At 45.7% G+C, this 24,573-nt stretch overlaps 1 protein-coding gene and 1 long non-coding RNA gene across 4 annotated transcripts in view; one reads left to right on the forward strand and one right to left on the reverse strand.

Annotated features, from left to right (window-relative positions):
* Positions 1-11,379, forward strand: part of TUFT1 (tuftelin 1) — a 41,075-nt gene extending 29,696 nt beyond the window's left edge. For both annotated transcript variants that reach the window (XM_068252456.1, XM_068252457.1), the window contains 4 exons: positions 1,075-1,180; positions 2,273-2,356; positions 2,556-2,659; positions 6,130-11,379. In XM_068252456.1, the coding sequence (XP_068108557.1) occupies positions 1,075-1,180; positions 2,273-2,356; positions 2,556-2,659; positions 6,130-6,196 (361 nt within the window). In that variant the 3' untranslated portion in view covers positions 6,197-11,379. The remainder of the gene's footprint in view (positions 1-1,074; positions 1,181-2,272; positions 2,357-2,555; positions 2,660-6,129) is intronic.
* The window catches only part of LOC137532209 (uncharacterized), a 97,555-nt gene that overhangs the window by 44,266 nt on the left and 28,716 nt on the right, over positions 1-24,573 (reverse strand). The gene's annotated exons all lie outside the window — the stretch shown is intronic.

Below are 24,573 nucleotides of genomic sequence, written 5' to 3' on the forward strand. Positions count from 1 at the left end.
TTTTTTTTTCCAACTCAGCTCAGTGGTATAGTCCCTCCTGCCACAGTTTACTGTCCCCACGGCCGGCCTTTGACCTGAGCGACCGGAGCGGTCGCTCAGGGCGCAGGCTTCCAGGGGCGCATGTCCAGGGCTTTCTATTCCCCTCACTCCGATCTCCGGCACATACTGTCAGCCCTCTTATTTCAGCTGTGGGCGACCCGGCAGCAGTGATGACAGAGGGAGGCTGTCCCTCTCAAAGCCATAGTATCCTTATCTTATCTGAAATAAGAAACTTTCTGTTATTTGCATAATGAGATAAGTTTGTTACTGTGGCTTAAAAAAACAAAACTTCCCATTCCCGCTGGCACTGCAAGATAAGATAAGACAAGACAAGACAAATAACATTTATATTGCGCTTTTCTCCTTGCGGACTCAAAGCGCCAGAGCAGAGCAGCAGCCGCTAGGGCGCGCTCTATTGGCAGTAGCAGTGTAAGGGAGACTTGCCAAAGGTCTCCTACTGAATTAGTGCTGGCTTACTGAACAGGCAGAGCCGAGATTCGAACCCTGGTCTCCTGTGTCAGAGGCAGAGCCCTTAACCATTACACTACTGCACAGTTCTTACAATTAGGCAAATTCACCCAGACAAAATTAGTAGAAAAAAAAGGGGACATATATGGAACTATTTTAGAAAAATGGGGTTTACATATATTTTTGATGCACAATTTTTGGCATTTTTTTTATTTTTGGATGTTTTTCAAGGAATCATTACAGGGGCACTATAGCGAAAAAATTATGCTGTTCTATTATCCCCACATCATTTATTTAATATGTACAGCATCATTTTCACCATAGAGTTTGTGTTAAAAAAAAAAAGCTTTAAACACTTCTCTACATGCAGTGCATTGGAGCGATTGCGTTGCGATTCTTATTCTGTTGAACTGGAATAAAAATGCAAATCGCAGCAAAATCTCAGCTCAAAATCGCACTCTCGATTCGCGTTTTAAGTTTGAACAGGCCCTAAGTGAAAACTTTACTGTTATCAGTCAAGTGATTCTACATTTGGAGTCTAATCACTCTTCTCCTCTGTATCTGTAGGTGTCAAGAATTAGAAAAGACTGTGGCTAACCTGAAAGAAAAGATCCACCACCTGGACGACATGCAGAAGAGCCAGCAGCGGAAAGTACGGCAGATGATTGAACAGGTGAGTATCAGCATTGGCCTGAGCAAGGGACACCAGGAGGTTACAAAAGCTTCAGATAGTTCAGGCAGAATGTGACCTATCTCACTAATATTATAAATGCGAAAGTTTGGATGTTTGTTACTCAATCACGCAACAATGGCTGAACAGATTTGAATTAAATTTGGCACACATAGTAGATTACCTGGAATAACATATAGGATACTTTTTATCCCCACAACCAAATAGTAGGCGGAGACAAATACAAATTTCACTGAGAAAATGTAAACTGCAGCCATTCTTACACTGTTAATGGCAGGGGTCTCAAACTTTGCACAGTTGGTCACTGGGTGCCTGGGATTAATATTCAGAAAAGTGGGTGGAGCCTAAAAAACAGCCAATCAAAATTCACCTATTGATTTTTCAAGGGGACTATTTAATTGCTGCCATTCTTTCACTGTTAAAGGCACAAGTCTTAAACCTGGTACAGTTTATCATTGGATGACTGGGGTTCAATTTCAGAATAGGGGGTGCAGCCACAGCCAATCAGATTTGTTTCATTTCAATGCAAATTATTGATGCCAAAGACTGCAAAGCTCACAAACTAGGTCATTGAGTCATTGTGTGTTAGGGTTAGAAAAAGTTAGCGGAGCCAACACCAGCCAAATACAAACCCAGAGGCTTCCACCGTCTCCCTCCCCTTTACTTACTGATCCAGCACTGGGAGCCCCCAAGCCTCTCTGCCAAGAGTTTGTCGAGAGGTGCGCCAGAGTCCACCTAAAAACCTTTGGAGCTAAAGCCTTCTGTCATGTTGCCCCCACCCTTTGAAATGCCTCGCCCAACTTAATCAAGACAGCTCCAACCCTGGACACATTTAAATCAAAACTGAAAAGTCACCTGCAATTATGATCTCATAACTTTGTTCTCCTTTATACTGATGTTTAAAGGGGAAAAAAGTTATGTGATCATAAATGCAGGTGACTTTTCAGTTCTGATCTGAGACAAGCTTATGCTCTTTGGGTCCTCAGGGAGAAAAGCGCATTAGAGATGTTTCGTTGTTGTTGTAGTTGTGCCACTATATCACATTTCCTTATACGCATTACTCTGTGTTTGCAGCTACAGAATTCTCGGACGGCCATGGGGGAGAAAGACGCTATGATCCACGAGCTGAAGGAGAAAGTGTCCTGGCTGCAGGCAGAGGTGAGAGATTGTGACCTCATACACCAGTCTCATGTGTAGTGGATTTCCTCAGCGAAAGCTAAGAGCTAATCCCTTCATTTTTTCTGACTCACGTTTCTCCTTCATTCTTGTTGTGATGCTTGAAGAACCCTTCCCTGAAAATCTGCTTTTGTGCAATAGACCATGACCTAATCCTAGTTTGTTTTTTGTTTTTTTTTAGAACCTGGAATTGCAAGATAAACTGGAACATTTTCTATCCACCCAACCGGGACAACAAACATCCTACCTCCAGAGGCCTCTCTCAAGACCCCACCTACAGAATGTGTACGTGGAGCCGCTCAGCTTCCCTGCCCGACTCTACTAACTTCTCTGCTTCTGTCACTGACATTTTGTTCTGTCCAGAGGGTGACAAAGTGTAACTGCAGCACTTCCGTCCACTGTCACAGCCTTCTGTCTACTGCCAGGCGTGCAACAGCCAGTGCGATGACAGCTCCTGCTGCCTGTCACGTTTTGCTACCTACGTCACTGCACAGCGCGTCTCTGCACAAATTTGCGCCCCCAAGCCATGCTGGTTCACAAGATAGGTTCCACAGAATACCCAAGCAGCTCGGGTTGACCCAAAACCACTAGGAAAGTATAGGGGACCAAAAGATCTTCTCCAGTATGGAGAAAAGCACCCAGGAGAGAATGGGTCGATGTGCACTTAACTCCCAGTATCTACACACTCCAATACTCCAGTAAACAATCCACAGTGGAGTCGGCACTATCAGCTGTTACAGATGATCATCATACTGCTTGAATAAAAGAGCTTTATTACTAATTGATGGTGCCGACTCCACTGTGCATTGTTTAGAGGACCAAAAGAGACCGAAAAGCCCTCCTACTAAAAAAGCAAAGCTTATTCTTAAAACAGAAGGTATTTGGGATAATTTAGATTTAAGTGTGTAACTGTGATTACCCACAATGCACCACTACTGAATATGCTAATTATCTCTTTATGCCCCCAAAGCCAGGCTTACATCCAGAACCGCTGGTGTACGGCAAGACTATAGCTTTAAATTTTACAGAGCCACATCAATCCCACATGCAGACAGCCTGTTTCGGAATGTTGGTCCTCCTCAGTGCATGGCAAGGATTGATATGGGATGGGATAGGGCTTGGACAAGAACAGGATACCCAAGCAGCTCGATATGTTTGTATACCATATCTCGGGAACCAGCAGGGTTCAGGGGCTGCAAATTTGCACAGAGGTAGATCTGGGGGTCCCCTACATGCACTCAAAATGTGGGGTGTGTAGGAGGCCTACAATGTAAAGAATTTAGGGTGTACTGTTATTGAGAATACACTGCGCATTACGCCCAGTGCAGTGACGTCGGCAACAGTAGGCCAGTTAAAGTTGTCATTGCACCGGTCTTCTTATCAAAACAGGTGCAAAGTAGACTGGATCAAAAGTGCCATAGGTACCAAGAAAAACTAATCAGGTTTCAGCTGTTAAAGGGAACCAGAGAGGATTCAATATACATACCTGGGGCTTCCTCCAGCCCCATACGCACGGATCGCTCCCACGCCGCCGTCCTCCGCTGCCTGGATCCGCCGCCACCGGGTCCCGTCATTGCCGCGAGTCGGCAAGTCGGCCGGCGGACGCGGCCAATTCTCCGCATTACAGGGTGCTCTCTCTCCATACAGATACGCATGTGGCTGCTTACTGCGCTGCCGCATGTGTACATGTATGGAGGGAGCCCCTGTGATGCGGACAATTGGCCGCGTCCGCCGGAAGTGACGGGCCCGGTACCGGCGGATCCAGGAAGCTGAGGACGGCGGCGTGGGAGCGATTCAGGCTTATGGAGCTGGAAGAAGCCCCAGGTATGTATAAAATCATTTTCTTTTTTCAACCCCCCGTTCCTCTCTGGTTCCCTTTAAGGTCCGTACACATGCCCAAAAAAAGTAATCAAAAACAGACGACCAATGTCGGTGTGCAGAAACGTCAAGTCTTTCCAGCAACGTCGCCAGTAAAGTTGTTTCCACACCGACTCCTCAAATAACCAACTCATTCAAATACTGTATGTGCAAGCAGAAACAATATTATGCATGAACATGCGCCCATTCAGTAGAACAAGGTCGTTCAAACAAAATTGTACACACGTGGCCGACTGCACAATATCTGGCTACTAGTCGTCTTAGTTGATCTGCCAGATGGATCAGGCAAAATGTCCATTGTCAGTCACAAGTTGTTGTTTGGCTACATTTTTGCGCACGATTGTTGTTCAATACGGCGAAACCTGTCATTTGTTGACATTTCAAATTACATTCGTTTACCATGTGTACGGAGCTTTAGATGATAATTCTGGTTGGTTGCTTTGGCAAGAAAAATCACTTTTGCTATAGTCTGCTTTCCACTGGTCTTGATAACTGCATCCCTGGAAATAAAGCCTAAGAAAAAGCATTAGATATGCATCCATTAGCCATTCTGAGTCACAAATATTCTAGAACTGTTCACTCGATTAACAGTGCTCAAAGTGAATGGCTTCAAATTTTTAATGGCTCCAAGTATTTATTTCAGGACTTTACGAATTACCAGCCGATCTGTAAACTTTGGCTTATTGGTTTTGTTATGAGATAATGCCTTGTTTACCTAGACAACTCTGGGCTGGATGATTTATTGGTGATATAAGTGATCCTTCAAAAAATGTCCTGTTTATCAAAAAAAAGTGCTCAGAGATATGCAGTCTCATTCATACAAACAGCCGAAATTGAATGAACCACTAATTCACTAAGCTTTCACCAACCCTCAGTATGGTCGTCTGATGACCACTCAACAAATTCTAACAATGCTGTGGTCTACACTTGGACAGAACAAATACCATCTACAGTCAGGAAGGCCTCCTAGGACTCACTGAATTTAGATGTATCTGAGGATCCCATCATTGTGGGTTCTACTTCACAATCTCTTAATTCACACTAGCCAACTGCTGTAGAACAAGAACACATAACATTTATATTGGCTTTTTTTCTCCTGGCAGACTCAAATCGAGTTGAAGCCACTTAGGGTGATCTCCACAGACAACCAGGAGTATTAGAGAGCCCCGCCCGAAGAATCCTTACTCAGTTTTGTGCATACTGCCTTGAGTCAGGATTCGACCCCTGGTAAAATGATCAAACCCAACATCAAAGGCAACACCCTTAACCAGTACACTATCCAGCTGTAGAGACTAGGAGGATACTGAGGCCCTCACCTTGTCAGTGGTCTTATAGCTTCTGCTGGTATTGTGGTTCCCGAAACCGATCATATACTCGGGTCCACCGAGTGAGCCTGCATAATTTTTTGAACTGCTGCCATCTCATAAGAGATTAAAAAAAAGAAAGAAAAAGTGATAGCAAAGCAATATGAAAAAAAAAACAGGAAATGATTCAGAGCACGTTGTTTGCAGTCCAGATTCTGGGCATCTATCTACAGAACATGTCCGGATTGAGCAGATTTTCCATCGGTTCAGGCCAGATATGAAGGAACATGCATGACACCGGAGTTAACCCTAGTAAACCAGGCCCATAATCTCAACTTGTAGCAGATATAGGTCACTTTTTATACACTTCTGCTTTATTGGTTTGCCTGTAAAAAATGTGTTATTATGGAATGTAGTTGAGCAAGAATATCCATATAAACCACCCTTCAAAAACTTCACCTCTATAAATATTTCTGGAATAAAACATCACTGCAGGTTTAATAGCTCTGCATTACTTGTGTGTTATGTAACGCTGGACAACACAAAGTAACTTGGCGTTGTCTTTCTTTACAGTAAGCGGGTGTACATTCCGGCAGGATCAGGCAGGCCCATGCCACTTATCAGGGTGGTGGAGACATGAGCTGCGAGCACCGTATGCCGACGCCAACTTCCGTCCTGCTCTCCGTTGCCAACTGGTGATTTTACAAGAAGAACTTTTTGGATTACTGGTAGACTTTCTAAGACTGGTGGATTTTCTCCCGTAGGGCTGTGCCTTTGCACTGAGAATAGACATGTCTAACTGTGCTGCAGAAGATACATCATACTTCAGCTGGTTATTGGAATCTTCTAGTAGATCCTCCTTTGTGAACACAATTTTCCTCTTGGCTTCCTTCTTCTGTGGAGCGGGACTGAGCACTGTGGATAGTTGTGATTGTTGTCTGGCAACGCTCTTCTTCTCTGCATAGACACGTAAGGAATCTGTGCCTTAAACTCATCCACAAAACCAAAGAGCCTCTGAAGCACGCCGAGATGGAGATCCCATCGTTACTGGGCGGAACCCCCGCATTGTCGTCTCCCTAAACAGAACAGAGCGCTTTGTGCCTGATCAGCGATCAAAACGTCAGCCAGGAATGTTATAATCATTACATTCATGATGGGTGGTTCTCGGGGAGATTCGAGAAACCCCCGGGGAATGTGTTTATAATTGTGTCCCCGTGTCAGGCTGCCAGATGTCTCGCTTGGGTGTTGTATAACTGCACACACCTCTCTGTGGCTTCTGGTTTGCATACCGAGCTAAAAGTTATACAATCTGGTCATGTTCCAGTGCCTTCATTTGCCTAAACTCCTGAAGAGTTCATACACTTTACCATCTCATAAACAGTGTGGAACTCAACAGGTTCTGCAGCGATTTTTCTTTGCCTTTTGTTTTGGATATACACAGAGCTGTAGGATGAACCTGGTGCCTTTTTGTCAAATTACTACAGGCTAAAAAAGTTTCAACCCAAAGGAGGAACCACATGTTCTACAGGTCTCCTAGCAACTCGGTCCCTGTAAAACAACACTTAAAGGAAGTAATAACCATTTGTTAACTAGGTTATTGTTTAGCAGTGCCTTGACCAAACATGATCATGCAAATGCCTTCAAGCTCTTGTTTATAAGAAATGTGAGTCAGCATTAAAGGTACCATGATAATACAAAGGCAAAATGAATGTAAAAGTAAAAAACTGATATCTGATCTTCTACACAGGGGCATAACTGCAGGAGGGCCCAACTACTCCTTCACTCCCTCCAACAATACTTCAGGTCAGGTGTTTTTGTGGCCACACTTGTTATGGGTGTGAAGATGATGATGGCCACACCAGGGGTAGGGAATGAAAAAGGTGTTAACATTAAGGGCCTATTTTCAATTCACGCGGATTCCGCATGCAAATTTCTTCATCAAGAAATGCAACACGATACCATTCAATGCAAATTTTTGGATGCGATAAAAATCTGGATGGTATGCTGCATTTTTCCGCTTAGGGGTGGGAACTGAGTGCGAATCACGGCTAATGTAAATCAATGGGGCCGCATATAATCTGCATTAAAACAACGCCGAAATTTGCGTTGAACGCGGGTTACCCAGCAAACACATATGTTCGCATAAAAACGCGTATGTGGAATGCATAGCCGCATTAAAAATGGATGCGGATTTCCATATGCGAATCGAACGGGTGCTAGTGGAAAAAGGCCCTAAGAGTGCCCCATCAAAGTTTTGCTGTGGGGCCCTTATGATTTGTGGTTCTGCCCTGCTCCCAAGGCAGCTCAGTTGTGCTGGAACTACTTATAGCTCCACCATGGCTTAGAGACAGGCCGCTATCGTTGCAGGTTTAGCGTACATTTGTTCTCGCCGCTCGTCATTTTGGCGAGCCAAATGACAGCTCACACCGCTGCCGCACAAATTCCAGGAGGCATTAAATACTATTCCCTCTCCGAGTCATAGCAACTCAGAGGAAGAAGTCATTCCAGGTTACCTGAATTACTCTGCTGTGCGGCCACAGATATAATAACGTTATGTCTATGGCGGCGCCCAGGACAGGTGCAGCGCTGGGAAGAGCGCGTGCTGAAATGACCTGCCGCAGCCGGTTTAGGCCTCCTTCACACTGGGAATCACGAAACGTTAACAGAACCACAAGCGTTTTGCAAAGCAATTTTTCACTGCACAGTAAAGTGATTTTGGAGCAATTGCATTGTGGATTCTATAATATTGAAATGCAATCACACCAAATTCGCTAAAATATGCTGCCTGCAGCAAATCACTGGTGAATGCTAAGTGTGAACACTTCCATGCACATTACGTTGCTGTAGTGTTTTTCAAAACACCAGCAATTGCCAGCAAACGAAAAAACTGCTGACATCGCTAATAAAGCGCTTTAGTGTGAATGAATACAATAGTAAGAATAGTATGAACAGTTTTGAAAAAAAGCAGCTGAACATAAACCAGTTTAGTTAAACTGTGAGTTAACATACATAGGAATGTTCTGCTTATCCAGTCTCCCCCTATTGCCTTATAAAAATCCTATTTATATTTGACATTTATCTTCTGCATTATCACCAGTGCTAAAACGCCGCATCCCCGCAGCAGAACGCTGCATTTAAACCCCCCAAGTACCAATGCAAAATTCCACAACTTTCCAAGTTGTGGATTTTGCTGCCTGGGGAGGCAGAGCTTAGCGCTGTAGCTCAGCCTCCATTAGCGTCAATCCTCGCTTCTCGCTACCTCTCCCCGCCACTCTCAGTGAAAGAAGACCGAGAAGGGCGGGGAGAGGCTGGGATCAGTGGGGATTGACGCGAGTAGAGGCAGAGCTACAGCGCTAAGCTCTGCCTCTATCAGGAAGCACTCCCAACATTTTGCCCCGGAGATTTGGGAGGTTTAATGACAGCATTCTGCAGCGGGATAATAAATGTCCAATAAAAATAGGATTTTTAGAAGGCTTCAGACTCTCTTTAATACCTGCTATACACCATGCAATTTTTATACAAAATTTATTAGAAAAACTATCAAAAATCAGATCGGACCTGTCGGAAATTATCGATTTGACCCATTGCATAGTGTATACCAGAGATAATGTCTACATAGAATTGGGTATTTATGGCATATGTTAAGGCTGGTACACACCATGCAATTTTCACTTCAGATTCTACTAGAACAGTGATGGCTAACCTTGGCACTCCAGCTGTGACAAAACTACAAATCCCATCATGCCTCTGCCTCCCCGAGTTATGCTTCGAGTTGTCAGAGTATTGAAATGCCTCATGGGACTTGTAGTTCCACCACAGTTGGAGTGCCAAGGTTAGCCATCACTGTACTAGAATCTACTAGAGCAAGATATTTGATCGATAATCAGATCTGACAACAATCAGATAAAGATGAAAGCTAGCGTTCACATGTATGCTAGACATAGGAGACATAATCTCAATCAAATGAATTCGTATACGACATCCAGGCCACAATTATGAGGCACACTGCTGTGATTATTACTTGCTGGTTTCTGTAGTTCTACATGTGCTGGGGCACCAAAAGACACCTATGTTCCAGTCTACCTACCTGGAACTGTATTATTGATATTCCTCTTTGTAGTACTTAGAGATAGTTATGTTAGCCTTTCAGAAACTTTTCATTTCAGTGCTCCGCTTCTTTCTCTTTTTGTGTTTTTTTCTTATTGTATTATGGCAGCTGGCACAGAGTTACATGCTACAGGGCAATGAGACATCCTACACGTCATTTTCCAGGAAATTACTGGTAACTCACATCATGGCCCATATGCAATTCACTTTTTCTCCTGAGTTTTGTCCTAGGTGATATTTTTACACTTGTCAATAAAATGCCCTTTAAACCAGCAGCAAGGAAGAAAGAACTCAAAGTATAGTTTATAGTACTTTTTTCACCTACCGTATCTTTCAGTCTCTAAGACGCACCTAGGTTTAGAGCACAAAACCAGGGGCAAAAATATATACTAAACCCGGTGCATCCATGGTGAAGGGGCATCTTGTGGATTATGCCCTCCTTTGTACCTCTTGTGTCTCCCTGTGTCCTGCTCTGTCCCCCTTGTGTCCCCCATGTGTTCGCCTGTGTCCTCTTCCATGCCCCTTTGTGTCCTTCTCTGTCCCTCTTGTGTCCTCCTGTGTCCCCCTCCATGCCCCTTTGTGTCCTCCTCTGTCCCCCTTGTGTCCCCCATGTGTCCTCCTCCATGCCCCTTTGTGTCCTTCTCTGTCCCCCTTGTGTTCTCCTGTGTCTCCCTGTGTCCTCCTCTGTCCCCCTTGTGTCCGCCTGTGTCCTCCTCCATGCCCCTTTGTGTCCTTCTCTGTACCCTTGTGTCCCCGATGTGTACGCCTGTGTCCTCCTCCATGCCCCTTTGTGTCCTCCTCTGTCCCCCTTGTGTCCCCCATGTGTCCTCCTCCATGCTCCTTTGTGTCCTTCTCTGTCACCCTTGTGTCCTCCTCTGTCCTCCTCCATGCCCCTTTGTGTCCTTCTCTGTCACCCTTGTGTCCTCCTCTGTCCCCCTTGTGTCTCCCACGTGTCCGCCTGTGTCCTCCATACCCCTTTGTGTCCTTCTCTGTCCCCCATGTGTCCGCCTGTGTCCTCCATGCCCCTTTGTGTCCTTCTCTGTCCCCCTTGTGTCCTCCTGTGTTTGCCTCTGTCCTTCTTGTTTTTTCCTCTATGCCCCTTTGTGTCCTCCTCTATGTCCTTTTGTGTCCCCCTGTGTCCTCCTCCGCATGGGCACAGTACAGGGAGTCCTTGACATTGCGGCAGGTTGGAGGTTGGTATTGGCAGGCGTTCACAAGTCAAGCACTCCCTACATTTGGACTATAAGTCGCAGTGACTTTTTCCCCACACTTTTGGGGGAGAAAAAGTGAGTCTTATAGTCCACAAAATACAGTACTTTTTGAATTACAAAGTGCTGAAAAGTTATTTTAAAAAGAAGTTGAAAAATGATCTCCCAGGAGAAAACTCTGGAGAAAATGTTAATTGCATATGGGCCCATGGCTTTATTTTTGGATGTTAGGATTATTAAACTTTCCAGAAAGGGCTTTTAATTCTGCTGCAGGAGCTTCTGTCTGATTCTGGCCAATGCTGCTTATTGGCCGTCTGTCTGCTGATATCCTATTCGGGACACTCGATAGGCACTTTTGTATTTGGGACACTTGAAAGGCGCTGGTCCCTGTACCCTTGTAAAATAACCCAGCCATAGCCTGTATGTATTTATTTAGGGACTGTGTCTATTGTGCTGTAATATAGCTAGGAGTGTAGATAGAGCTGAATAAATTATGCTATTTAATGAATCCTACTTTGACGACTCTTGTTTGCTTAGCACATTGGCTTTGTTTGTTTGTGTGTTCTGATGTGTGTGGCTTTCTGGTGACATGTATGTGCATGACTGCGATGTGTGGGAAGCCGCCAGTTTCGTCTGCTGCACACGCCCTACATAATGAACTTCAGCCACACCTCGTGCAGTGTGGACCCACCAACCCTGGCTTATCATCACCACCTGTGTACTCTGCTGCAATTCCACAACACACAATGACAAGTTAAAGAGGAACTGTAATAATATACAGTATAAAGCAGGGGTAGGGAACCTATGGCTCGGGAGCCAGATGTGGCTCTTTTGATGGCTGCATCTGGCTCACAGACAAATCAGTAGGTGTTGATTCACTAAGCTACATTGCTCAAGCAGCACAGCTCAGTGTGGCAGCGCAAGTAACATTTTCAAAGTAGGCACGCTACTGCTGTAGCATGCACTACTAACTTACTTGCGCTCCTTCAACACTAATGGCCGCTCCAATTGTCCCACCCTAGATTCTGTCAAGTCCAGTGACTTTGTAGGACGCGATCCTTGCACTTTGGCCAAATAGGCTGCCTGTCACTTGACAGGCAGCCTATTGGGCCAAAGTGCGGGGATCTCGTCTTACAAAGTGAATCAACCCCCAAGTCAGCTAGCTAATTGTACAAGCTGTTAGCCAGTATTTCTCCTGTCTGGCTCTCGGGAAAATTGCTGATGTTGCTGAAACCGAAGAGAAGCTGAAGACGTGTCTGACACTTCCGATGCCCGGAGGATCAACTGTATACACATCACCATGGCAACAGGGACGTGAGCCCTCTGCTGCACATGCACACTGTCCCAGGTTGAAACATATCGTATGGCTCTCAGGGAATTACATTTTAAAATATGTGGCGTTTATGGCTCTCCCAGCCAAAAAGGTTCCTGACCCCTGGTATAAAGGCTCATAGACACCTAACAACAATCTGTCCAACTATCTTCCAAACTTGTCTGTTGGAAGATAAGTTGGGTGTGTGTACAGCTGACAAACAACCAGATGACCAACTAATAACAGGCTGTTTGCCAGATCCAACCGGTGGATCAACCTGACCAACTATCAGGCAGGTTGGAACGTGTGCACAAGTCTTTTGAACAACTTTATTTTTTTTTTAATGCAGACATGTTGTGAAGTTTGTCATTTAGCTTGTAGGCATAGTATTTAAGTGAGTTGGTTGTTTAGTTGGTTGGCGTGTGTGTACGAACTTGTTATGCTGGGTACACACGTTACGATTTTCCGCTCGATTTTCCCACCCGATTGTTTTTTCCGCTCGTTTCAGCACTCGATTCTCAATCTTTTTCCATTCACTTCTACGAGAAATCAAGCGCAGAATCGATCGGGAGTAATGTCGGACATGAGGGAATTTATCAATCGGATGCATCTATCGTATGGAAAATCGTAACGTGTGTACCACGCCTTAGGCAAACAACTTGTGTGGTTGGTCATGTTGTGCGGTTGGTTGTGCATTAAGTTGGAGGTGTGTATGAGCCTTAATAGACTGCAGTAAATTATTCAGGATACACATTTCCATGGATATTTTCCTGGTTTCACTATCAGAAACACTTCCTATATCCATACAGCGAAGTCCTCAGTATTCCGCACTGGATTGCTTGAGCAACCGGCCTCAAAAGCACCATCTCCCCCCCCCCCCCCCCCCCGCCAATACTTACCGAGCCTCCAGTGACATCCTAGAGCTGCTAATTGCCGCAGGAAGCCTACAAGACGTTGCTGGAGGCTCAGTAAGTATTTTAAGGCCTCCAAACGCCCCCCCCCCCCTTCCTTAAAAAAAACACCAGTCCCCGTTATCCTTCAGGCATGCCGGTTAATTAGGACTTCAGGTTGTCTGAGAGTTCTGGATAATGGGGACTTTGCTGTATATTAAATGAAGCCTGCCCTCCCAGTGATGTTGTTTAACCTAGGCTGATCACTTTTAGAAAGTCTCCAAAATAAGAGTGTAAGAGTGTGAGGTCTCTCTCTACAGTAGTTTGTGTCACCACCCCTCCCAAAATAATGACATTTCTCTGTAGACGTTGGCTTGTTCTTCTGACCACTGAAGCCATATTTCTCTGCTTCCACAATGGTGAGATTTCCATGCAGTAGTTTGTGTCTCCTCCCCTCCCACAATGGTGAGATTTCCCCGAAGTAGTTTGTGTCTCCCCCCCCCCCCTCCCACTATGTTGAGATCTTCCTGCAGTAGTGAGTCTCTCCTCCCTCCCACAGTGGTGAGATTTCCCTGCAGTAGTTGGTGTCTCCTTCCCTCCCACAATGGTGAGATTTCCCCGTAGTAGTTTGTGTCTCCTCCCCTCCTACAATGGTGAGATCTCCCTGCAGTGGTTTGTTGTGTATCCCCCCCCCAATGGTGAGTTTTCCCTGTAGTAGTTTCTGTCTCCTCCTCTCCCACAATGGTGAGTTTTCCCTGTAGTAGTTTGTGTCTCCCCCCCCCCCCCTCCCACAATGGTGAGATCTTCCTGCAGTAGTGAGTCTCTCCTCCCCTCCCACAGTGGTGAGAATTCCCTGCAGTAGTTGGTGTCTCCTCCCCTCCTACATCGGAGAGATTTCCCTGCAGTAGTTGGTGTCTCCTCCCCTCCCACAATAGTGAGAGTCCCCTGCAGTAGTTTGTGTCCCCTCCCCTCCCACAATGGGGAGATTTCTCTGCAGTAGTTTGTGTCTCCTCCCCTCCCACAATAGTGAGAGTCCCCTGCAGTAGTTGGTGTCTCCTCCCCTCCCACAATGGGGAGATTTCCCTGCAGTAGTTTGTGTCTCCTCCCCTCCCGTAATAGTGAGATTTCCCTGCAGTAGTTTGTGTCCCCTCCCCTCCCACAATGGTGAGATCTCCCTGCAGTAGTTTATGTCTCCTGCTCTCCCACAATGGTGAGATTTCCCTGCAGTAGATTGTGTCTCCTCCCCTCCCACAATGGTGAGATTCCCCTGCAGTAGTTTGTGTCTCCCTCCGTTTCACAATAGTGAGATTTCCCTGCAGTAATTTGTGTCTCCTCCCCCCCCCCCACAATGGTGAGATTCCCCTGCAGTAGTTTGTTACCTCCCCTCCCACAATGGTGAGATTTCCCTGCAGTAGTTTGTGTCTCCCTCAGTCTCAGAATAGTGAGATTTCCCTGCAGTAATTTGTGCCTCCTCCCCTCCAACAATGACGAGATTCCCCTGCAGTAGTTTGTGTCTCCTCCCCTCCCACAATGGTGAGATTTCTCTGTAGTAGCTTGTGTCTCCGCCCCTCCCACAATGGTGATATTTCCCTGCAGTAGTTTGTGTCTCCTCCCCTCCCACAATGCCCACAATGGTGAGATTCCCCTGCAGTAGTTTATGTCTCCTCCCCTCCCACATTGCTGATATTTCCCTGTAGTAGTTTGTGTCTCCTCCCCTCCCACAATGGTGAGATTTCCCCGCAGTAGTTTGTGTCTCCTCCCCTCCCACAATGGTGAGATTCCCATGCAGAAGTTTGTGTCTCCTCCCCTCCCACAATGGTGAGATTTCCCCGCAGTAGTTTGTGTCTCCTCCCCGCCCACAAGATTTCATGCAGTAGTTTGTGTCTCCTCCCCTCCCACAATGGTGAGATTTCCCCGAAGTAGTTTGTGACCCCTCCCCTCCCACAATGGTGAGATTTCCCTGCAGTAGTTTGTGTCTCCTCCCCTCCCACAATGGTGAGATTTCCCCTGCAGTAGATTGTGTCTCCTCCCCTCTCACAATGGTGAGATTTCTCTGCAGTAGCTTTTGTCTCCTCCCCTCCCACAATGTTGAGATTTCTCTGCAGTAGTTTGTGTCTCCTCCCCTTCCACAATGGTGAGATTTCCCTGCAGTAGTTTGTGTCTCCTCCCCCCCCCCAAAATTGGTGAGATTTCCCTGCAGTAGTTTGTGTCTCCTCCCCTCCCCACATTGGTGAGATTTCCCTGCAGTAGTTTGTGTCTCCTCCCCTCCCACATTGGTGAGATTTTCCTGCAGTAGTTTGTGTCTCCTCCCCTCCCACATTGGTGAGATTTCCTGCAGTGTTTGTGTCTCCTCCCCTCCCAAATTGGTGAGAATTTCCCTGCAGTAGTTTGTGTCTCCCTCCCCTCCCACATTGGTGAGATTTCCCTGCAGTAGTTTGTGTCTCCTCCCCCTCCCACATTGGTGGATTTCCCTGCAGTAGTTTGTGTCTCCTCCCCTCCCAAATTGGTGAGATTTCCCTGCAGTAGTTTGTGTCTCCTCCCCCTCCCACATTGGTGAGATTTCCCCTGCAGTAGTTTGTGTCTCCATCCCCCTGCCCACAGTGGTAAGATCTCCCTGCAGTAGTGTGTGTCTCCTCCCCTCCTATAACAATGAGATTTCCCTGCAGTAGTTTGTTACCTCCCCTCCCACAATGGTGAGATTTCCCTGCAGTAGTTCGTGTCTCCCTCCCTCTCTCAATAGTGAGATTTCCCTGCAGTAGTTTGTGTCTCCCTCCCTCCCACAATAGTGAATTTCCCTGCAGTAGTTCGTGTCTCCCTCCCTCTCTCAATAGTGAGATTCCCTGCAGTAATTTGTGTCTCCTCCACTCCTACAGTGGTGATACTTTCCTGTAGAAGTTTGTGTTTCCCCCTCCCCATGGTGAGATTTCTCAGCAGTAATGTGTCCCCTCTCCCTCCCTACAATGGAGAGATTTCCCTGCAGTAGTTTGTGTCTCCTCCCTCCCAACAATGCTGAGATTTTAATGCAGTGGTTTGTGTCTCCTCCTCTCCCACAATGGTGAGATTTCACTGCAGTAGTTTGTCTTCTGCCTTCCACAATGGAAAGATTATCTTGCAGTAGTATGTGTCTCCTCCCCTCCCACAATGGTGAGATTTCCCTGCAGTAGTTTGTGTCTCCTGCCCTTCCACAATGGTGATATATTACCTGCAGTAGTTTGTGTCTCCTGCCCTCCCACAATGGAGAGATTTCCCTGCTGTAGTTTGTGTCTCCTCCCCTCCAGTAATTTGTGTCTCCACCCCTTCCACAATGGTGAGATCTCCCTGCAGTAATTTGTGTCTCCTCCACTACCACAATGTTGAGATTTCCCCTGAACTTTTTTGGGACTCTACTCCTCCGACAAGGGTGAGATTCGCCTGTAGTACTTTGGGAACTTCGACTCTGGCTCACACTGGTCAGTTTTCACAGCAGTAATTTGGGCAGGTTTCTCCTCCCTGAGTCTATAATTATAAATCTCTCTATAATAGTTTATATTAAGGTATCGTTTGTTATACATTATGGAAAACCATTAGCATTCAAGTCGAGATCACAGCATGCAGAATTCCATTTTTGTTAAAATAGAGATGGGGCTTCATGCGATATACAGTAGACTTAACACACACCTGAAGAGGACATATAATGCGATGAGATGAGCATAGGTACATGTAGTCCTAGCCCTACTACAAAATTGTCTGAAGTCCCTTTCTGTTTTCCAGTACAAGTATAAAAGACTTAAAGGGAAGGTCCAAGCAATATAAAAAAAAATGCGTTTCACTTACCTGGGGCTTCTACCAGCCCCATGCAGCCATCCTGTGCCCTCATAGTCACTCACTGCTGCTCCAGTCCCCCGCTGGCAGCGGGCCACATTGCGTACATTTTTACGCATTCCCGCTAGTGCAGGAACATTAACGCATACATTTTTACGCATTACTGGTTCAATGCGTAAAAATGTACGCATTGAACCAGTAACGCGTAAAAATGTATGTGTTAATGTTCCTGCACTAGCGGGAATGCGTAAAAATGTACGCAATGCGGCCCGCCGACCTCCGAGGTCGGCAAGCTGCCAGCGGGGGACTGGAGCAGCAGTGAGTGACTACGATGGCTGCATGGGGCTGGTAGAAGCCCCAGGTAAGTGAAACTCAGACTTTTTTGGACCTTCCCTTTAAGATAGTATCTATGCAAATAAGCTTAAAGAAGACTCCAGTGAATATAATGTAATAAAAAAAGTGCTTCATTTTTACAATAATTATGTATAAATGATTTAGTCAGTGTTTGCCCATTGTAAAATATTTTAAATACCTGATTTATATTGTGACATTTATCACATGGGGACATTTTTACTGCTGGCAAGTGATGTAGCTGCTGCTTGCTGTTTTGGCAGTTGGAAACAGCTTTAAACAGCTATTTCCCACAATGCAACAGGGTTCACAGACAGGAAACTGCCAAGAGTATGTACTCAGAATTTCTTTGTGGGAGGGGTTTCACCACAATATCAGTCATACAGCGCCCCCTGATGGTCTGTTTGTGAAAAGGAATAGATTTCTCATGTAAAAGGGGGTATCAGCTACTGATTGGGATTGGGAAGTTCAATTCTTGGTCGGAGTTTCTCTTTAAACAGCTTGCCAAATTCAGTACATTTCCTGAAAAGTAATCAGTGGCCGAAAGAGCTTTATCTGACTAAAGGTAGCCATACATCTAGCGATTTGGCTGTGTAATCGACCATTCGATTATTGTATAGAATCGAGGGGGAATCGAAGTGTGTTACAGAATTCCCAATCGATGAAAAGTGGCTGATATCATGTAGAATCGACCAGCTTAGTCGATTGAGCAGGATGCAAGATATAGGTCGATCGCACAGGAATCAGCTGCTGTTCACATATCATCCGATCAATTTTTGCACTCAGAGCATGGAGACACAACATTGGTCAGATCGATTAGTGAAGGCGAATCGCATAGGAATCGCTTGTAGTGTAGTCACTAGTCGATCGACTTTCGATCAACTATACTGAAGTCGATTCCCCAATACAGTTGATCGCTTTGTTGATTAAATCAGAATCTCTAGATATCTGGCTACCTTTAGGTTTCAAGGCGCGTACACATGCCGTACTTTTACAAACAACGTGCCCATCAGACCCTCCCGCGGGGTGGTCGTTCTGCCAAAAGTTGCACGTGATTACAAGCTGTCGGCAGACTGATAAGACTGTTTTTGACTGATCCGCTCGGCGGATCAGTCAAAAACAGTCTTACCCACTCGGCGGATTACCCACTCGGTCTTATCTGCTTGGCGACAGCTTGTACTCACGTGATACTGTCGTCAGAACGACCACCACGCGTGAGGGTCTGACGGACCCGTCGTTTGTAAAAGTCCAGCGTGTGTACGCTCCTCTACCACTGAAAAGATATGAGGATAATTACTTCTGTTTGTTTTTCAGCTCAGTAAGACCTGGAATCCACTAACAGTGTTTTTCTACTGCTAGGTACACACAATGCAATTTTTTAACAGATTTACTGTCAGATCGATTATTTCCAACATGTCTGATCTGATTTCCGATTGATTTTTGAATTAATTTTCCTTTAACTTCTATGAAAAATTGTTGGAAAAATCGATCAGAAATCAGATCGGACCTGTTGGAAATAATTGATCTGACAGTAAATCTGTCAGAAAATTGCATTGTTTGTACCTAGCATAAAGGAAACCTGAGATAAGACCAACTGCATGATTTACCTGGGGCTTCCTCCAGCCCTATGAGGACCGTGGTCTCCATCGCCATCCTTTCCGGCCGTTCTGCGCTGCTAATTTGGCTGGTTGCACTGTTCTGCGCACACATTCCTTTCGTCATGCACACACAGCCTAGAGCGTTCTGCGGCTTTGCAGTACTACTACGTAGATGCAGAACGCTCTCAGCCACAGGAGCACGATGGGGGTGCGTATGAGCAGAAGACCACAGCTGGCCACAACTAGGCAAATTAACAGCGTAGAGAACGGAGCGGCCGGGGAGGCTCATGGTCTTCATAGGCCTGGAGGAAGCCCCAGGTAAGTATAAACAAAATTCACACAAATCTATACCTCTGCAAAAGAGATTAAAACATAACTTTTAGGGCTCGTTTCCACTGTTGCGACGCGATTTCGGCCGCATTCCGACGCTTGTAAAAACGCATGCGGATGCGTTTCCACATGCGTTTTTACCCGCGATTTCGCATGCGATTTCGCATGGCAGGGTGCCATGCGAAATTAACCATGACACTGCCAGGGCTAAATAAAATTGAAAAAGGTGCGAAATCGCACGCGAAATCGCGGGTAAAAACGCATGTAACAAACGCATGCGTTTTTACTATTAAATACATTAGCGGCGATTCGCACGGATTCCCGACGCAGGCGAAATCGTTGGCTCTTTTGTGCGTTTTTTTCACGCTGAAAAAAACGCACCTCAACAACGCTACAGTGGAAACAGGCCCATCCACTTGTATTACATGTGCGGATCTGCATGCGTTGGACGCATGCAGATTCGCGATAGTGGAAACGAGCCCTTAGGCTGCTTTCACAGTGGGACGTTACAGCCGCACGTTAGAGCAGCCTGTAACTCACAGCAATGAAAAATCAATGAGCTGGTTCACAGTGCCCACGTTGCGTTCGAGTATAACGCTGCACGTTAAATGAAAGTGCAGCATGCTGTGCGTTCTACTCGTATGTTGCTGCGTTAGACTGTTTGCACATGCTCAGTAATGTCTGTTTTTTTTTTTTTTGCCACATGGCTAATTAATATTCACTGCACTGCGGTGTTTACTTCCTGGAGCGGCCGCTTTGTGCTACGATTGGCTGGCAGGACCACGTGATGCGGAGTGTTCCGATCACGTAGTCTCCACAGTCTTTTGACACATGCGCCGTTTTCGTTCTATCAGTATAGAACGAAAAACGAGGCACCAAGAGCTGCATAATGCGTTAGGGGCACGTTATGCGACCATAACGTCCCCTAAAACGCAACTTCTTGGTGTGAAAGAGCCCTTATCCTGACTGCTAAAAACCCATAGCCTGTAAAAATACTGTTTCCATGTACAAGCTAGTAAAGGGAGAGGAGAGTACACAGAGCCCTGTGAATGAAGCCAATGAGTTTAGCTCACTACATAGGTTCTCCCAATTAAGGGAACCATAGATGAAGCACCCTCATGTATTTTACCATGTATATAAGTGGGAACATTAGAGAAACCGCCTACCCAGCTCTCTGTTTCATTCTTCACTGCTCAGCTTGCTTCTTATCAGCCCTGATAAAATCCCAGACTGCCAGACTGAGCATTCAGTCTGGCTTTGCTATAATGACTCAGCTATAATGATTCCTGAGCAAAACCAAACCTCAGTCAGGGATTTTATCAGGGTTGATGAGAAGCAAGCTGAACAGTGACGAATGAAACAGAGAGCAGGGTAGGTGTTTTCTCTAATGTTCCCACTGATATATATGGTAAAATACATGAGGGTGCTTTGTCTCTGGTTGCTAATCAAACACCCCACCTATAAACCTGACATGTTTCACCCCGTAATAATTAGGGGCTTCATCAGGGGAACTATCTAAAGTGCAAAGTGCTCAGTATGCTACATAGATATACAAAAGACAACAGATATGGAAAATAAAAAACATGTCATAGCCTTATGGCTATATTGACAGGCTAAGTATAAACAAGGCAGTAGTTCTTGTCTAAAGGTGTGTACACACGCACTACGGCCGCCAGCGACGGGTCCGTCAGATCCTCCCGCTGGGCGGACTTTCAGGCGACAGTAGCGCGTGTGTACGCACTGTCGGCGGACTGATAAGGCAGTTTCTGAGCGATCCGCCCGGCGGATTGTTCAGAAGCTGCCTTATCAGTCCGCCGACAGTGCGTACACACGCGCTACTGTCGCCTGAAAGTCCGCCCAGCGGGAGGATCTGACGGACCCGTCGCTGGCGGCCGTAGTGCGTGTGTACACACCTTAAGGTACACTTTAAGCTGAAAATAAAAATGGGAGACTCAGTACTACTGTATGTTCTATTCAACTTTGGAAAAAAACACACAATCGGCTCATAAGTTCATTTTCACTTCAGGTTTGCTTCAAATTAAAGGTGGCCATACACTTATAGATTTGCAGCAGATTCGACCATCAGGGCCCTTTTCCACCAGCGCTTTTGCGCTGGCTGAATCGCAAAAACGCAAACCGCTAGCGATTTTACAATCGCTACGGTTTGCTTTTTAACATAGGAATCGCGGTAGGTCATTTCCACTACCGCGATTCGTTTTTGCCAGGAACGCGAACGCGCGGCGGAGCGATATTTGCCGCGATTTTGCTATGCAGTGCATAGCATAGCAAAATCGCGGCCGCGAACGTCGGGGAATAGCCGGTAATTGCGATTCAGCAATCGCTAGCGTTCAGCGTGAACGCTAGCGATTGCTAGTGGAAAAGGGCCCTCAGATAGATTTCTGACAGATGCCTGTCAAGCCGAATCTGACAGGAATCTATCTGATGTGTGCTACACACTAGGAACAGATTTCCAATAGAATTCAGAATGAAACCATTAGATCCAATGCAACTCTATGGGCCTAGATTTTCCAGCCTGTCAGATAGATCAAATCGCTCGAATTCGGCCACAAATCGATCGAGCAATAGATTTGATAGAATCGATTGATGGCTGAAATCGACCAGTGTATGGGCCCCTTAAAGATCCCCTCTTTTATATAATGAAGAGAGATCAAAGCACTAGCGTCTTCAAGTGTTACAAGAAGCCTGTGCAATATCCAGCCTGCAAATCTGAGATATTAGTACTGGATGGATTTAGCCTTTCACAGCAGATTACAGAGTAGTGTGGTAGTGGAATCAAGGGACAGTCTTCGAGTACTGTTAGCAGCAGCTAAATGAGTACAAACATTACATTTTATTATTGTAGACAGAGTTACAGGCTAAGCGGGATCACGTTGAAGAGACATGAGCTGAGGCTTTGCAAAGCTTGCAATCTAATCCTATGAGGGAAGGCTTGTTGGTGCTGTGGTTAATGCTGAGGATTTAGCAGCACATACTGTACTGTAATCCCCGGGGGACAGGGAGTGTACAGATGAAAGGACTGGGTTGGGTACGATTATGTCATTAGCAAGAACTGGTTTCCTTATTTGTCGCCACCTGCTGGCTGAGAGAAGTACCGCACCTTATTACTAACACAGGTCTACTGTCAGGATCTCTCCTGTAGCATGTTCTGTCGCTTGCAGTGGAGCTGCAACTGGGCAGTTCTGGCTAGTCTGCTTGCATTCGGTTGCGCATTCACAGTGAGTCTTATTGTCATTTGCAATCACTCTGCAGTTCAGGATTTCTCCTATGGTTTGCTGCAGTTGAGCTGCAGCCAGATAGCCCTGGATTTCCTACATGCATGTTGTTGCATAGTACTGCATGCATTTGTTATGATAGTCTTTCAGCTAGCAAATGGTAGTCAAGCCAGCTCAGGATTGAATGATTACATTTCAGCTGTGTGGAAATTTGCATACCTGCATCCATTGGCTGATTCCGGTATAAAAGTCTGCCTCCCATTTCAGACTCTGCCCGACATAGCGGTCAGTACGCTGGTCTGCTTGGCGCCTTGTTACTCTGTAGTAGATCGTTATTATAGTTCAATGCAATCTTATTACTTGTGCTTTAGCTCGTTTCTTGATAAATATATATGCAGACATGCTAATATATATTTATCCGTTGGTTGAGCCGTTTGTTATTTTTCTGTATTATTGTGTATTGCCTTGTTTCCATGCCTGATGGACGTTCACTGCATCCGCGGTGGGTCAGTGAAGTCTACTATCCTGATAGCTTGGATTCTGCCATCACCATGTTGGTGACTGGTAGTATTCCTGCTACTCTAGTTTCTGGGAACATAACTATATTCTGCGGTTTCTATTAGTTACGTTCTATCCTGTAGTCTTACCTGGGTGGATGCTTGCTGGTGACTGGTTGTAAACCTGCTTGCTCTGCTTCTGTGGACGTGACTGTGAGCTGCGGTTGCTATTAGTTACGCTCCAATCTATAGTCCTGTCTTGTACCTGTCTGAATGCTTGCTATCACTAAGGCAGCGCACCATCCCACTGCGCTGCCATTGTGTCTTATTTGTAGCGATATCGGAAGCCCAGAGCTGCAGTTGCTCTGGGCAACCTCTGTAGCCTCTTCCATTATTCAGCTACTAGCCTTGTTGCTCTGGGTGGTCAGAAAGTATAACCCCCCCAGGCATCACATCTACATTTTACAGTCACCAATATGTTAAAGAAAATCTTAGAAAAAAAAAAAACCCTCTGCTGGATTCCTACCTTGGGAGGGGGCGCTGGAAGTCCCCCAACATTGGCAAGGTAAATATTTACCTACTGATTAGGATCAAGAGGCTTCCCCCTCCTGAGATAAGTATTCCCTAGAGGGTTTATTTTTAATAACAGTCTCTTTAAAGTGACAATGAAGTGAAAAAAAAAACTTATGATGTAATGATTTGTATGTGTAGTACTGATCATTTATAGAACATCAGTAGCAAAGACAATAGTCTCATATTGAAATGTTTAGGAACATAGCTTTTTTATTATAACATTGCATAATTCTGCCATATTTGTAATTACAAGCCACACTATGAAACAGAGAAGATCTAATGATCCGTTCAGCTTCCCTGCAGTAAAATCTAATCTAAATTTGTCAGCTTCTTTGATGTATAAGGCCCCGTTCACATCACAAACGCGGATGGCCATGCGTGCGGAACGCGTGCGGACCGCAACGCGTACGAACGCACGCCATCCGCGTTTGTGTGCGTTGCGTGGCTGATCCCATCACTGAAAAGTGAATAGGACAGCCATGCGTTTTTACAAAAAATGCGTGCAGCATGCGTTCCCGGACCGCACAGGTCCGAAACGCATGCAGTGTGAACATCAGACATTGCACTCTATGCAATGTCTGATGTCGTGCGTGTCGGCCACCTGCACGCGTTTCCAAAACGCGGCTGGAAACGCGTGCAGTGTGAACGGGGCCTAAGTGCTTCAGAAAACATCCGCCCAAGTTTGAGCTCAAAGAGGCTCTTTTGCATAGATAACAACTGAAGTTTCTTAACTCTTCCTGTACTGGAAACAATAGGAGACTCATGTCTGTGCTACTAATGTTCTGTTTCTTAGCTATACTACACATACAAATCATTATATAAGTTGATTTTCACTTCAGATTATTTTTAAAGCGCACCTGAACATGTAATCTTTACTTCCTTGGGGCTTCTTTCAGCCATCCGTGTCAGGTCCCTCAGCATCCTCTGGATTCCCTCTGTCCCAATACAGCCTCCCTGGTGTCTAGTGGCTCCCCCCTCCACAATTCCCCCATATAGCTTCTCTGGTGGTGTTAGTGGACTTGTCCAGTGCTACTCCAGTTGAGTCAATGTAGAGCAGGGGTCAGGAACTTTTTGGGATTAGAGAGCCATAAACACCACATATTTTAAAATGTATTTT

The sequence above is a fragment of the Hyperolius riggenbachi genome, chromosome 9 (genome assembly GCF_040937935.1).
Source record: "Hyperolius riggenbachi isolate aHypRig1 chromosome 9, aHypRig1.pri, whole genome shotgun sequence".
In the NCBI taxonomy this organism is placed as follows: domain Eukaryota; kingdom Metazoa; phylum Chordata; class Amphibia; order Anura; family Hyperoliidae; genus Hyperolius; species Hyperolius riggenbachi.